The sequence below is a fragment of the Falco biarmicus genome, chromosome 6 (genome assembly GCF_023638135.1).
Source record: "Falco biarmicus isolate bFalBia1 chromosome 6, bFalBia1.pri, whole genome shotgun sequence".
Classification (NCBI taxonomy): Eukaryota; Metazoa; Chordata; class Aves; order Falconiformes; family Falconidae; genus Falco; species Falco biarmicus.
In genome coordinates, this window is record NC_079293.1 from 4880926 (window position 1) to 4897650 (window position 16725).

General features: G+C 42.4%; 1 protein-coding gene across 1 annotated transcript in view; it reads left to right on the plus strand.

The window, feature by feature from the left end:
• Positions 1 to 14181, plus strand: part of GABRR2 (gamma-aminobutyric acid type A receptor subunit rho2) — a 44567-nt gene extending 30386 nt beyond the window's left edge. The window contains exons 5-9 of the mRNA XM_056343615.1: positions 2610 to 2692; positions 4266 to 4406; positions 4633 to 4785; positions 6837 to 7033; positions 10039 to 14181. Coding sequence (XP_056199590.1) covers positions 2610 to 2692; positions 4266 to 4406; positions 4633 to 4785; positions 6837 to 7033; positions 10039 to 10347 — 883 coding nt within the window. The 3' untranslated portion in view covers positions 10348 to 14181. The remainder of the gene's footprint in view (positions 1 to 2609; positions 2693 to 4265; positions 4407 to 4632; positions 4786 to 6836; positions 7034 to 10038) is intronic.
• Positions 14182 to 16725: the final 2544 nt, after the last annotated feature.

The following is a 16725-nucleotide window of genomic DNA, read 5'->3' on the forward strand; positions in this document are numbered from 1 at the left end:
TGCTTCTCAAGGATGTGTCTGGTTCCTAGGCTGGCAGCCCTTGCTCTGTCAATATTTTTCAGCAGACATTTTATTTTACTCAGTGATTTCCCCCTTCTAACCAGGCCACCTTTATGGCTGCTCACTTCAACATCCCAGCAGATGTCCTTCAGAAGAATGCAAAAAGAGATGCAGAGAAAAATATGCCGCCAGAGGAGAAAAGGTTGAGAGCCCAGGCAAAAGGATATTTCCCCAGGACAGAAAATGTGCTCTCAGTGTACAGTGACCTTTGAATGTTCTGTAGCCAAGGAATTCTGTTCTGGGATCTTTCTGGAACTTATTTACTTCAGCTATGGTAAAATAATTATCAAAAGCTATGAAAGGTTTTCTATACAGTTTGATTCAGGAGGCTTTCTCTTTGAAGAATGAGCATAGTGGGTGATATTATCCCAGTAGGACAATATGCCACCAAACCAGGGGGCTCTAAAGTTCACTGGTTTCATAGTCCAAATATAGTTCTACTGAATTTATTTATAAAAAGAACAACAAAATTGGACAAATTATTAAATTAAGATAACGTGTGTGTCTGTGTAAGAAAGAGAGTATGCACTATATTGCCACTTTGTTTTGCCTGGTCTTAATGATGAAAATCCCACCTTAACCAAACACTTGGGAACACTTTCCCTGTTCTGAACCCATTTAATGAATCCGTTTATTGCATGAAAGGTCTGATTACCCACACCTTAACTAAGCACCTGAAGACGCTGTATATTTTATTAGAACTGGATGGGGATGAAGGTGCTATGTAGCATGAGAGACAAGAAGGAGAAAGAAAAATGAAGAAGGAAGTTAGTTGTAAGCTTGGGTCAGCACTGAGGGGAGAGGGGCAGGAGGCAGCGTAGGGACCTTCTTGGCAGATGTTGATCAGTGTAACTGAATATCAGTTTCCATTGCTCACACCCCGCAGTTCTCATGTGCTGAAGCCAGCAACACACCATTTGTTAGCAGTGCTCAATAACCAAAATCAAGGAACGACTATTTTTAATGGCAAACACTGGCTCTATTTAGAACTGCTCATTTGCCCACATGCAGAGTATTTACTTCCAAAATTTTCTGTGAGCTGTGGAGGAAGTGATGTGACTTGCTAATGTTACTCACAAGAGGATGTGAGTTAACTGCAGCTGACCACACAAGAGTTAAATGGATAATTTGATACGTAAAACCCAAGGAGGACAAGAACCTGCATGGTATTAGGGCCTGGTGGTGTTTAGGACACTCAGAACGTGATTCGGCTGACCAAGCATGGGTGTCCAGTGGTGTCAGAAATGCTCTTAGGCGTCTTGAGATGTCTGCATGGGGTTGGTGCTGGGCTGAGGGATGTTTCATTTCTTATCTGGGCCCTGGGATTTCAAGGACACCTGAACAATGTGCTTAAATTGAGCAATATCTTATTGATGAGCTGAGTTTCTGTGCTGTCCCTGACTAATGAATTGATAATGACCACAGGCTGTGCCACAGTTCGGGTGACCCCAAGGAGAGAAAATAGCACATTGTAGTGAGACTGGGTTATACAATGCTTAAATGCTACACACAGCTAGGCGAGGTCATTGCTACAGTACACCTTCTGGAGTATATCCCCAAAAAACTTCTTTAAGTTTTGCTCATATGGCAAAATTTTTCTCTAGTTTTATAGTCAAAATGAACAGTGTGTGCTTTTCAGGGGTGATGAGTGCACAGGTCAGCACAGGATTTGGATCACAATCCCCTGAACAGAAGAAAAGTCCTTTATCAACATCTGCAATGAGTCTAGAAAACGGTCGTGGGCGACATAAGTTGGCCTCTGAAACAACGACTCACAGCTGATTTGCCTCTACTAAATCAGGGCTCTGCTGCAAATCTGTCCACAAGAGAAAGTTCACTGACCCACTGGAAAACTTGTTATGTAATGTTGTGCACAACTGGACTGATTTAAGAACTGGAGCTGTCATTGCTGCAGCTCTTTAGCTAAGACAAACTTAACACGGGCAAACTGCACTTGTTGAAAAACAGCTGCACCCATTCTACACGCCCTGCCCCAGAAACAAACACCCCCCAGATCAAAAGAATTTGATCGATGACTGAAAGAAACTGGTTTTGCCTAAATAATACATATACTGGAGGAATTCTGTGGCTTGCAATAAGGATGGCTGCGTTCCTCAGGGTTCAGTCATTCTTGGAGTGACTATGGAGGGCACTGAGCAATGCGGAAAATGAGGAAACCTTAATCAAACTGGACATAAAGGAACCTTTGAATGTAAATGGTGAAGTTATTTTATGTTGTTGCCTTGTAGGGAAACAGTTGGATATAAACCACAGTGGCAATATCCATACTGACATTAGTGTTACTGTGATGTCCAAGATGGTGCTTTAATTCCTTGATATAGATACTGAAATTACAGCTTCCTTTGGAGCTGTATGTCTCTGTGTATAATGCATCTCACTCGGGGAACTGGTAGGCATCTTCCTGGGGATTTTATGCTAATATTATGCATATTTGCTGGCTTTAAAGCTACAGAATGATTTATCTGTGACAATGTTCTCCTCTTCATTGCTCCTCATAGAAAAAAACCTTTCTCATTTTTGACTTCTAGGATCACAGTGACAGCAATGTGCAACATGGACTTCAGCCGCTTCCCCCTGGACTCTCAGACATGTTCTCTGGAGCTGGAAAGCTGTACGTTGTATCTGTGTTTCTCGCAACACACGCTCCATGGCTGGCTGCACAAAATAGACCGGACACCTTTCAGAGCAGCCTGTTATAGAGCCTGAAAAAGTAGTTCATCAGAGTTACTGAAAGTCTTTCTACTGACTTAGCATGCTGTATATCTAGCCCTTATGCTGCAAGACAAGGGAAATTGCAAGGAAAGCATCCCTGTATGAATTTTAGTAGATGGCACTTTCAAAAAAACCACAAACAGAAATGTTCAACATACACTGGTTCTCAGCAGCTTGCTGATGAGAAAACTGGGGAAGTTTTGCGCTGTTCATTGCTTCTGACAGGAATGTGGTACTTTCAAGTGTCACGATAAAAAGTTGATTGTAGTGATCATTGATTTTCTCTAAACTTCATCATCAATGTGGTTTATGTATGGTATAACCATGATCCGGCAAACACTGTGACCTGGGCTCAGCTTCTTAGGGACGTTGTTCTGCAGAAATAGTTGAGTGAACAGTAAGATTTTCATAATTGTCCTGTAATCTTTCTCTGGGGTTTGGCAAGGCTAACATCTAGTTGTTTTGAGGTTCTCCCAGCTATTTAACTGAAAATTTCCTTTACAAACAACAGAATCACAGAATCACAGGATAATTTATATTAGTCTGGAGGTCAGCTGCTCCAAGACCCTGCTTAGAGCAGGGAGAGCTTTATAGTGTGTTTCTCAGGGCTGTGTCCAGTTGGGTTTTGAACATCTCCAAGCTAATGGAGGCTCTACAACTTTTCTGTGCAACCTGTTCAAACGTTTGACAGCCCTCATCCTGAAAAGTTTCCTTTTACCTGCTTTGAAAAAATCGTTCATTGCAACTTGAACCCTTGCCTCTTGTCCTTTCACTCTGCATCTTAGAGAAGAGTCTGAGAAAAGCCTGCCACCGTCTTCTCTACGACCCTGAGCAGGGCAGCAGTTGGGCCCCACCACAGAATGCTCTTCCGCCAGCTGAGCAAACCCAGCTCCCCCAGCCTCTGGCCTTATGCCATGTGCTCTAGCCCCCTGACCATCTTGATGACCCTTTTTTCATTCCCTATTCCTACTACTTAGTACGTTAACTAATTTTTTAAGTTTTTCATTACAGCTATCACATATTTCTAGACTTTTGCTTCATATCACACCTGTCACCTTTGCTTTTATCATTCTAAGAAAATCTGAGGTGTTTCCTCCTTCCTCTATGTTCAGGTGTTTTACCCATGACTATTTCCTGAGTTATTCTTATCAGATAGCAATACCTTGTCTATTATTTTTGATATGTGATGCTCAGAAAAGTAGCATTCTAGCTGTCATTTCATCAATGTGGAGTAAAAAAGAGGATGTGTGCCCCTGAATTAAGAGGACCTGGATTTTTTGTTGTTCTTCTTCTTGTTGTCATGGTATATCACATGGCAAGATCTCTTTTACTCACTGGTGTTAACAAACTTGTTTGTGACATTACTTCATGATGAAGATGCTTTGGTGTTGGTTAATTTTGACTGGTTCTATTAACTTTTGTTTCCCCTCTAAGCTAAAGTCACATCACATTGTGTTTCTTCTTTCCCTAAGATGCTTACACTGATGAAGATCTGATGCTGTATTGGAAAAATGGGAATGAATCTCTGAAAACCGATGAAAAGATTTCTTTATCTCAGTTTTTGATACAAAAATTCCACACTACATCGAGACTGGCTTTCTACAGTAGCACAGGTATTGGCCTTTTCTGATTTAATGCTATTGCTAAACCTAATGCTGTATTAACTACTTGTGAGAGAGCTCTTGGGATTATATGTCACCGGAATGTAGTCTCCACGGTTTGGACAATACATGTTTTGAAAGATGAGTTTCTCTTTTCACTACCCTTTAGAAATAAAAGATCAAAAGAAAGATCTACCATCCAGGCTGTTCTCACTGATTCTGGCTTTCCTTCTCTAAGGTTGGTACAATCGCCTCTACATAAACTTCACTTTACGCCGACACATCTTCTTCTTCTTGCTCCAAACCTACTTCCCCGCCACCCTCATGGTCATGTTGTCCTGGGTGTCCTTCTGGATCGATCGCCGAGCAGTTCCTGCCAGAGTCTCTTTGGGTGAGAACAACTGCAAAAAGCCATGAATGTGTGAAAATCTTTGAATGTCGAAGTTTTGGCAGGAAAGGGAACTGTTCATTTTGATGGTTAAAAATATTGGGCAAACAATTTTTTTTTTTTAATCTGATGATTAATATAATGTAAAAAATTGCAGTTTGCCTTAAGTCCCTTATCACTAAGGAATCTTCCTGATCTATACTTAGCTCAGGACAGAAAGAGATGTGGTTTTTAAAATAAAATTGGACAGAGAAGAGAGGTTTCAGTATCTATGATTCAATGAATCAAGATTTTTCCCTGTTGTCCAGTCCTGCAGTTCTGAGACACGTGTTGCCATTGGTGAGGGTAGTTTCACAGTTTAGGCACCTACAGGGAATTAAAGGCTTCTGTTTAATTTTAACGAGCAGGATGCTGCCGTGTCCCAGCTGCAACAGTAGGTGTCCCAGTCCAGGTACATGTCTCCTCAACCATCCAGCATCAGTGCTGTGGCTGGTGGTTTTCTCGAGGCTGCCTGGAGGGCATCAGTGTGGCACATCCTGACAAAGTTGGGAAAGGAAGGCAGCAAGAGGTCTAGTCTTACAAGCATGTGCAGTAATGTGCCCCTGGGGACACTCAGGGCATCTCTGTAACATCAGGCCTCAGGCAACAGCAGGGCAGTGAAGGGAACATGGCTTTCCTCTGACACTTGCAGCGCTGAGGATGAGAGGCCACCAGCCCCAAGGTGAGGCAGAGGTTGGGTTTCTCCTCTCCCAGGGGGCATCGCACTGAGGGTCCAATGTTTCTGGGCTAGGGACGTCTCTCATTTGAAGGAGTGGGAAAGCAAAGAAGGAATGGCTTCGAAAATCCTGTGCACACTGATCTGCCTCTTCGGACATCTAAAACCCATCAGGAGGAGCTTTGTCTATGTCAGGGCTCTCTTTCAGCAGAGCAGAAAAAAAGCTGATTTGTTTATCACTCCATGCAGAGGTTAGAGGAAGGCAAAAACGTAATGGGAAAAATCTCTGAATGTTAATATGTAAGGCTTCCAATACTGAAAGCATGAAACCAGTATTTTAGCCCACAGCTCTGACTCAGAGGGATAGGCATTGCAACAAACACATGAGAAGAGGCAGCTGAGAGTCTGCTCTACTGAAAGAAATGTATTCAGTGGATATTATTTAAAAAAGAATTCGATCCCAATGAAAAGTGAACAACAGTAGCTGTGTTTACAGTGGTGACTGTTTTGAAATGGCTGAAGTAGCCACGAATGCGTTTTGGCTTTGTATTCTCTGTTTAAGTGGCTTTGGGAACTTGTAAATATTCTTTTCTACATGATGATCAAAACTCTATACTATGTTGCAGGATGTTATCTATCTCTGTCTATATATATACACACACATACACATATGTGTGTGTGTATATATATACACATAATCACATACATATATATGTATATAAACATACATACATATATGCTTATAAACACATGCACATGCACACATCTATATATATAAAATACAATGGTTGTTATTCAAAACTTTTTGATTCCCGCACTTGAACTTACAGACAAATATTCCTACAGGTAAAAACACAATGCTTTTTTTTCACATGGTTTCATGCAAAACATTTTATCATTATAACACGTTCCTTTTAGGATCAACAATTCAGATAAAATCCTCTTTAGCTGTAACCAAAAGTCAATACTAGGTTGTTTTCTGGCAGTGCCTGTAACACAGATTGGTACAGCTGGGAGACAGGAGTCCTTGTCACCACTGGTTTTAGCAGACCTGACCCTAAGCAGTGTGTTTAAACCCTAGGTGTAAAGGAGCAAGTTACATGCTATTCCTAGAAAAATGATGGCTGCTCCGTTGGTCCTCAATACTAAACCCATCATGCACACAGAAGTGCAGACAGTGGAACAGTTCTGCATAGGCAGGAGAGATACTTACAACAAATTTATTTCATATCTAACATCTTTTAGAGCACCATGTGGAGCACAATTTCTGTTTTTCTTGAGACAAAAGCCTTATGGACTGTATCAGTCAATAACATTTATTTCTCTTGGTCCTTTTCAGGGATAACCACCGTGCTAACCATGTCCACGATCATCACTGGGGTGAACGCCTCCATGCCTCGTGTTTCCTATATCAAAGCAGTGGACATTTACCTGTGGGTCAGTTTTGTGTTTGTCTTCCTCTCAGTGCTGGAATACGCGGCTGTGAATTACCTGACTACGGTGCAAGAGCGGAAGGAGAGGAAACTGCGGGACAAGGTGAGAAAAACTTTTGTTTATCCATGTGTTCCTTTGTTTCTTACAGCTGATCTGGTCTTCATATTGACTGTTTTGTGTCTATAAATGGGAAAAACACTGATCTATGTGTGCATAATTAGATATGTTTAGACCACTCCGCCTCGGGCTGAATTGCTAGCACCAGAAAAACAGGAGTTGGTCTCATGGGTCTTCACAGAAACACCAGAGAAGAGTGTGATCTGAACTGAGGAAGGCTGCAACATGGAACTGTGTGGGGATGAGAAGGGAAAGTATCAAATCTGATACTTCATTGCAGCTGCCACAATTGCTGTATTTTTACACTAAAGGTGTTATTCAGAGCAAATTCATTTCCTCCCACTACAGTCAGCTTTACTCTGGAAACTGGATTCAATGGATGTAATAGTGGAGTTGTTCGCCCTTATCAAACACAAACAGTCAACCAAGTTCATGCTTGAACTTTTTAATGTGCTATGAAAGGTCTTATCCTGCATCCTTGGAGTTTTTTGAGACCTGACCAGATACAGCCCTGAGCAGCCTGGCCCTGATGTGAGCAGGAGATAGGACTGGAGACCTGAGGTCCTTTCCAGCCTGAATTATCTATCCTACATACCTGTGAGCCCTTCTTTGTAATTAAACAAAACACCATTACCTTCTTAACACTAAGGATTGGGACCAAATTTTTTCAGTCCCCATATACCCAGAACATCACTGTATTTTACAGCTTCTTTCTCCCTATTAGGAACTGCCCACTTCAGTACACAGGCAACACTGGTCACCTACTTGGTCTTCACCTTGCGCTTCTTCCTATGACTTCCTTGAAGTACAGAGTAGACCACCTATCAGCCCAGTACCTTTCCAAGTTGACATGTCATCAAAAATTTAGTTAGATACATTTTAAAAAGTGATTGGAATTAATTCAACAGACTCCTGTGATGAATTTTTACCTCTCTCCAAGGCCTTTTCAACAACAGTGTGATTCTGGAAAACAACTTGAACAGGTCCCGAGTATCTTGGATTTATCTGTGCCCCCATCCTAGTCCCCACCCAGGACTCAGAAATTCTCTGCCACACAAGGTAGAGATGCTCTGTGCAAGCACAGTGAGTCAAGGGTGCCTTACCCTGCAGGTGAGCAGTGCTCGGTGGCCTTTTAGTCAGCCCTGCTCACACTTCCCATGTCGGAAGAAGATGGCTTCTTGACAGTACACGGGAAAGAACAAAAATCATCTTTGCTAGGTTCGACTTGCCTAGAATAAACTTGGTCTGGTTTTTTTGGGGGGTGGGGTGTTGTTTGTTTTTTTGGAAAGCCCCCCCCTCCCCCCCCTTGTCTTTAACTGTGTTGGAGGCATGAAATGAACTTGAGAGGGTTTGTTGCTGTTTAGCTAAGTTGTCAGGAATGTTTTCCCCATCCAGTGATGGCGTAGCTTGTTATTTATGCCACAAATCTGCCCTTTATTGAGTCTTGTGCATTGAATTCTGTATTCAGCAAATGCCTTTTTACTGCACAAGGTAAAATATTCTAGGCAGTCTTCAGCATGTGACAATATTAATCCTCAGTGGCGGTAATGGGAACAGAGATAACAAGCAGCATTATTTGAGGGGATTGTGGCAAAATGTAGATGAGTGCTCTTGAAGAAGCAGAAGAGACATTTCTCACTGTAAATGTAGATCTTGTTAGTCAGTGCTGCTCCCCTGTGAAAGACCAAGAAAATCCTAATATGAATATGTTAGGCTGCCTAGAGAAGAGCCCTATGTTATGTCTACATTAAGAAATGAAATGTGCCTGGGACCAAGGCATGGAGTATCTAAACTAAAACCTTAGTTTCTAAAACTTGTACCCATGGAGTGCTCCAGAAAACTCCTGGAGTGATAAGTCTAACAAGTAGAGCAAACGGGCTACAAACTTGTCATGTTTTTCTGCACACAATCTGCTGATTTTGTTATCATTTTGTTATAACTAGAACACAGAAAACAAGTCTTAAGTTGATTTTCAGGTTTTCAGTAAGCAATGTGATCTGTTGGTTAAATAATTTGAAGAAAAGCCTTGAGTGCAGAGTTTTCCAGTGGCATCCTGAATATTACATATTCAGGTGTATATATAAATTTATTTACATACACATATATTTATATATCTATTCAGGATATATACATTTCTGTGTATATACACTTAATTATTTTAGCTGAACTTATCCTTGCAAACAAGTCCTTGGAAAACCCACACAAGAAAGCTGGTGGAGGAGGGAGCTGGGAGCAAAGTATTTTCGGATAAGGAAAGCAGTCTGTGGGGAATCAGTCAGGAACACCTAGCAGAAAGGAGGTTTTGGAGTCCATTTTCATAGCATACAAATACATAATCCATATTTCTGGAACAGAAAACCTGCAGATTTTAAACAAGAGAAGACAGTATTTGCTATTCAAAATTCTACCTGTATTCATTGGGTTTTTTAGACTTGTGGGATTCCTGGTGGTGCTGCTGAAGTCAATGCAAGATTTGACATTAACTTCAACAGAGCTGAGATTTTACATCAGGCTTTTAGCTGGTCCTCTCCTTGGTTTAAAATCAGATTTACAAAGAAAACATGTGCATCTGTGAAACCAGAACTAACTTGGCCCCTCTTTGTCTATAATGTGTACTAGATAAGCCATTTCCAGAGATAAAACTGTATCTTGTCCTTGAATATTTATAAACACAAAGACTGCAAAATAAGGAGCCTCAAGACAGCAAGGCTGAACAGTGATCGCTAAGAAAACCTTTTGGTTAGTTTTTATGTCCGCTGAAGCATTTTTCTAATCTTTTCTGAAGCTGCTCGTCCAAGCAGTGTAACCACGCCTCTTCTTTTTGGAACACAAGCATGAAAAAAAAGAAAAAAAAAAAAGAGAAACTTACAGTATCTCAACTAAAATCTCAAGCTCCACTGTTTACAAGCTGTCTGTTAATAGAAAGGCATCATTTCTGTTGCTAATGTGTTCTTCCAGCGTTCAGCTATATTTCTTGTTTATGTTCCTAGTTTCCATGTATGTGTGGAATACCTCATTCGAAAACTATGATGCTGGATGGAAACTACAGTGAATCTGATGCCAACAGCCTGGCAGGATATACAAGAAACCAGATGGTCCCAGAGGAAGAAAAACAAGAAAAGATGGTTGTGCACTTAGCTATGAGCAATGAATCTAATTCATCAAGGAAGAGAGGCTTGAAGGGCCATGTGGGCTTGCGCATTATCCAGAACACTCATGCAATTGATAAATACTCAAGATTAATATTTCCAGGCACCTTTATATTTTTTAATTTGATATATTGGTCTGTCTTTAGCTAAGCATGCTGGCTCAGCAGTGACTGAAGCAGAAGACATTTACAAAACTTTCTTTTGTTGGTTCTTTTTTATCCTAACCTGAATGCAAAGCCAGAAAACTGATTATTTTATTGCTTCTTTGGAGGGTAAAGGGCAGGGCACATCCTCCAGTGGGCAACTTCATGCGCAGGCATCATGGAGGTACCTGCTGTTCTGGTTGCTTTCCAACCCACATCCCAGTTCCCACTTCCATTAAGACGCGTCTTTTCTCATACTTGAAAATATGTGCTCACCGTTCACCCAAAAGGTGCTGTATGTTCGCTTGGGGCTAGCCATGCTGGTGGCCCGCCGTGCAATGGACAACCGGAGACAGTGCTCATGTGGGCTGTCAGGGATTAGACTACTGCAGCTTGCAAGGGGAGGTCTGGACAGTGCATCTCCTGTAAGGGAACTGAATGAGGCCTTTCCTTTTCAAAATCTCTGCTTTTGAGAAAATAATTTTATTTATCTTTGACATATGAACTTCATGTTTTGTTCCATTGGTTTATGAAAAAGACCTCCTTTTAGGGTCCAAATTCTGCTTTCTCTGGATAGGACCTTCATCCATACCCTTAGGACAGTCGGCTGGCCAGGGTCAACAGGGCTGGTTACGTGCTGATGGTATGTTTGAGTCGGTGGTCATTTTTTTTCCAGATTAGAAGCAAGGAGTGATGATGAAGCAGAGCAAAGAAGTCCACAGACTCACAGAAGATGGCTCCCAGGGTATATGGGTAATGAAAACAGGGAGATGTAGACATGTGTTCTCCCTGTAACGAGCACAGCACGTGATATGTGGCACCTGCCCGCCGAGAGGGGAAGCTGACGTGTAGCATGTACGGTCAGCACATGGTGAGTGGGCAGTGTCACGGGGATCATCACTTTCTCTCTCCAGAAGCAGAAAACAGTGTTGGAGGCAGCACTGGTGGCTTTCATGTATTTTCTTCAGCCCTGTGAGGAAACTGAAGCCCACAGAGAAGCTGTATATCCCAATGTGCCTCTCCCAGTCAACATGTTGTTCTTCTGTTCAGCTGCTTTGGATCAAGAGGGAGAGGTGTCTGCCAGAACATCTCTCTGCAGAAGCACAGGCATGTCAGAGATTAGTGAATAATCCTGTGGGCTCCAAGGTCGATGTAAGCTCTTTGAAACTGCTGGAGAGCATTGTAACATGCTTCTGTGCTTGGCATTTCAATTTTTATCCCGTGATATCTCCTTTTCCTTTGCTAACAGCACTGGCAGCAAAACCCAAATGTAGAAACATGATAGCAACAAGACAATGATGTACAGGTTTGTGTGCTTCTTATTTTTAGAAAACACGGTGACTTTTTGGCTGTGGTAGAGGTTGTGTTCATCAAAATATTTGTTTACCAAGCTGCAACTCAGCAGGGTGGGCAGAGCCTGAATCACGAAGACCCAAGACTGAGGTTAGAAGCTGACTCAATGATAAGATTGTTATACATCTGTCTGGGGTCGGGCCATGAAGATTCAGATAAATCACAAAAATAAAGAAAAAGCAAACAAAAATACTAATAAAAACATAACTATTTTTTGGTGTGTGAAATTTTCTGCTTACTGTAGCAGTAATTCTTATGTCCTAAATCTCAAGGGATGTAGAAGATGGCAGGGAAGTGTCAACTCCAGGCTGTCAACAATACCCAGGTTTTCCCTTGTGCCTCAGAAATTGCTTCCTGAGTCACCCTGATGGTTGCACTGATTTACTGGAAACAAAAATGATGACAGAAACTAAAATGAACTGTGTTCTCCTTTCATCAGCCACGTTAATAACTGACATGAATGGAGTTCTGTTCTTTCATAGAAGTAAGAACAGTGAAAAAAGCCCTGAAATTACTGGCAAGAAGAGGAGCCATGGAAGGAGAGTATCTGAAAGGAAGGACTGCCCTGCATCCCAGCCTGCCACTTCTTTCCTGAGGCACCAGGTCAGTGCGTTTACCACACATAGCTCTTCTTGGAGCTGAAATCGGGACACTTCTCACATTGACAGATGGAGATCACTACAATAAAGATGCAAAAAATATTAAAGAAATTTCCCACTCATCTTTTGAGAGGTTGAAGCCTGGACGTAAGAGTGTGCATTCTTCAGTTTTGAGTGTAAGACTGGAACCAATGCCACTGCTGGCAGCAGGGCAGCACAGCGAAGGGACCTTTGCTGGGGGAAGGCAGCAGCACTGCACCAGGAAGTCACCAGTGTGGGGAGTGAGAAACTCGGTTCCTGTGCTCCCTGTTTTGCCAGTCTTTCTGCATTACCCATGGCATGTGCCATTTAACCTGTCAGTGCCTCATCTCTCCACCTGGAAAGTGGGGAGCAATGACATTTACCTACCTCAGAGGTGCTGAAGGGCTTAACTTGCTTAGCTAGCATGTGTTTGGGGCACGGTTACGATTTCTGAGAAGGTCACTCAATCCAAAGGTTTTTGTCGTAGTTACCAGTGAGTTCTTCAAACGTGTCCCCTGAATCAGTCCAGCTGGAAGAAAGCGGGTATCTCCCCTGCCTTATAATGATATTAAGCCAGATAACTCCCCCACATTATAATGATATTAAACCAGAGATAAATGTAGCCCAACAGCCAAAAAGTGAGCACGCACTGTCAGCGAATAATGCCTCCTGGCATACAAAAAAGAGACGTCCTAGTGCTTTACTTTGCCATTTGTTTTTATCACACCTCCTGTTCCCTCAGAAGTTACGTGGCAACAAAGACAGAACTTTAGATCCTATCATCTCTGTACTAGCACAGCCTGTAGTCCAAATGTTAGCTAATAAACATATTTTGGAGAGGCTACCTTACTGTTATTTTATATGCATGTCTACATAACTGATAGATTGATGTCTATTTCTACCAGACATAATTGTACAGCCTATAAAACCATCAAGAAGGGTATTTTTCCATTAAAGGAAAAAAACAAATAAATGTTTATTTTAGGCACCACTTACACTTATTCATTAAAAAATTAGATGAAAAATATAGATGCGAATAAAACAAAGACATCTCCTTCAGGAGGTGTATGAATTGTATTTTTCTGCTTATTAAGGGGAAAGCAGCTAGGCCAGAAGCTAGAACAAATATCTAAAGTGTGGTATTGACAATGTATTTTACCTTTCATCTCCCCTGGATTACAAGAGACACCATGAGCACTGACTTCTAGTCTCAAGATTCACTGTTTTGAGAAACAGTGCCTGAAGCTAGGCTCTGAATACTGTTTGATGGATACAACCCAATTCTGTGAAGCACTGAGCATCTGGACAATTAACCTACCAAAGGACAGGATTTTCAGAAGCGTACAAGAGATCTGGGCAAATGAAGCCACTTAATGAATATGCCTTCTCTGAGTAACCTGCTCCAATGGCAAAGAAAGAAAATGTTAGCCTTGCTCATTCTGCATCTGGCTCCATTGTACTTTGACTTACTTCTAACCCAAATCATGTTTTTGAAAGAAAGTAACTCTATATAAATATATGTACACATACATATAATGTCTATGCAGGTAGCATATAACAAACGAAGATGCTGGGTCACGTACCTATGTTAAATAGTGTACATATGTGAAATTGTAATATATCGTATGTAAATCGCCATTTATTATTCCCAGAAAACTTATTATGTTGAACTGAAAAAGGCTCTTATTGCAAGCCAAGGGCCAAGAAATGAGGTATTGGCAAAAATTATAGGTTCTTTCACATTTTCCTTCTGAAAAAGGAAGTGTTGAGGAGTTTGCAAGAAAGACTGATGTTAAACTTGATGTACAGTAAGTACTGTGCTGATTGCTGTAATCAAACCTGGTAATAAAATGATGGATGGAAAGACTGGAAAAAGAGTCCATTTGGTGGCGTGAACTTTAAAATGTGATTTTAATTCTGTTTTGAGATCCCTTATCAGTGAGCTAATGCTCAGGGGTAAAGGATTTGAATAAATACCTCATTTGTAATTGATTTTAAATAAAAAAACATCTCAAAAGGTGGAAGAAATGTAGTGGAAGGCACACAAGTACTTGGAAGTATGCAAAGCTCCTTGGGAAAACCGAGCCGTTAATTACAGCTATAAGCTACAGAGACCTCTTGTGAAAACTGCAGCCCACAACTGAAGAAATTTTAATAATTACTTTACATTTAAGGGCGCATTTTCAAAACCCCAAATGGCAGGTGTATATATCTCTCTATCTCCATTTGACTATAAATGAAAACTTGTCATTTAATTCCTCCTTTGTGCTTTTGAAAAGATTGTCTCCACACTTACCCATGGAAGATAAAGCTGCTCTGAGGTCCTGGCTGCCCAGTCTCAGCCATTATCCCTAATGCAGACAATGGGACTAAAGGGATGCGCACAGGCGAGGCCGATTCCCCACCACTGAATAATGGCTATTGTCTGTCAGGTTTCCACAATGGAGAGATTACAGCAAGGTACTATCTAGCTGAGATGCTGCCCTGCCGAAATCTAAAGAGCAGAAAAATGCATTTAAAAAACAGCAAGACTTTAGCGCTATTAAAATTAAAATGTAATCCTGTCTCACACTAAGCTGATTAATTCCTTTGCAAAAATGATATTTGAAATAACGTATCAGGGTCATTACTTTCCTGGTCAGAGGAATTACCATTTCAGATGAAGCAAGGAGGGGTGGGGAGGGAATTTGTGCACAAGCAGGGGGCAAGGCGCTGCTCTCAGCGTCGGGCTCTTGTGGCAGCGCAGAGGTGACCGCCAGGCTGTGCAGAGCCCGCTGTGGAGGCGAGGACCAGAGGACTCCGCTTTCCCAAGGCACGGGGTGCCTGGGCATCACACATCCCTGTGCGGCACTCCTTGATTTGGGCAAGAAAAAGCAATCCTCTGCCAGAAGTGGTGGGATCCCCACCAGCCATGGGGCAGTCACGAGGGGTGGTGCAGCGCAGGTGATATGGCCGTTCTGGCTAGAGGTTTGGGTTTGGTTCTGGCCATGCGTGTCATTAGCTGGCCTTTAGCCAGGTTTTCACGGGGGAGCCGCACGCCTGCAGCAGCCCTGGGCAGAGAAACACCCGGCAGCGGCCCCTCCATGCCAACGCCAAGTGGCATGTACAGCCCCCAGGTGTGCCCCCACTTCCCAGCTCGTCCCACCAGCACTGGAGAGATGGGAGCTACATCACCAGCACGCCACAAAAGGCAGACCTCCCTCTGCAAGGGACCCGGTGACCAGGACAGCCCTGCATTGCCTGCTCCTTGGAGCAAGCAGCAAAGCCCTTAGGAGATAATTTCACACCTGATTTTTAAGATTTCCTGCTTGGAGAAAATGCGTAAGACTCATCTTGGCCAGTTGCCCAAACTGGACTTCTCCCACAAGTCTTTTCGGGGTCTCCGAGTGTGGATGTGCACACTTGGAACCATAGATGTTAGCTTAGGAAAAGCTCCTGGCAACTCCATCCGTGCAAAATGCATATAAGTGATGGGGGTGGGGGGAAGATTTTACTGCTCTACTTGTCACGCAGATTTATAGAAGAAAATTGTGTGTTTAGCTTAGAGGGAATTCAGAGAGGGAAATGAAAGGAGAAGTTAATTGTAATGACAGTTTGAATTACTTGAACAAATATATTTTGGGAAATGGGACAGAACATTAGAGCTGTAAAACTCTCTAGCCTCCTGGCTCTTTCCATTTTTATGGATTTTTATTAGGGTCCAAATTCATTTTAACCATGAATTTTTAAACCTTTCTTACAAAGGTGGAAATGACCACATTTTTATAGGTACAGTTGGGACATCTTCAGTGCTGCACACAGATTTTAATTGCAGCAGCCTCCAAGAAAAAATACTGCTCTTTCTTCATCTAGAGTTTCAGAAGAGCTGCCACTCCACAAAACAGGAAAGGCAGAGTTATTCAGTGTTAGGCCTGGAGACAAGACACTCCTAGAGGAGCTGGGCAAGAGAAAGACCATATCATCTGCTCCAGATGGTATCCAACACATATTTTAGGTGCTTGGTGCTGTGCTGAGGAGTACTTCGTAAGGTTGTGCGGGGAGGAAAAGGAAACTCCTTGCTTGGGCCAGAGCTGGAGACACTCACCATCTCAGATGGTTGTCACCCTAACCATCACCCCCAGCCACGATGGTGACAAGGATGCAAACTGCCACTTGGGAAAAGGTGACAAAGGATGTTTCCTCAGGGCTTGGTCCAACATTCTATGTCTCTGTGATACCCTTTCTTTGTGGGGTCAGTGTCCACCTGCCTCAAATGGCTCTGGTCTGGCCCCAGGATGGCACACTGAAGGAATGAAGGAAATCTTTCTCCTTCTCTGGGGCTGGGGGGGGGTGGAGGCTCTCCATGTGTGTCACGTCCATGAGGGAGGCTGGTGCCCTGGTCTGCAGATGTGGTGCCTGTTTGCAGGATTTTC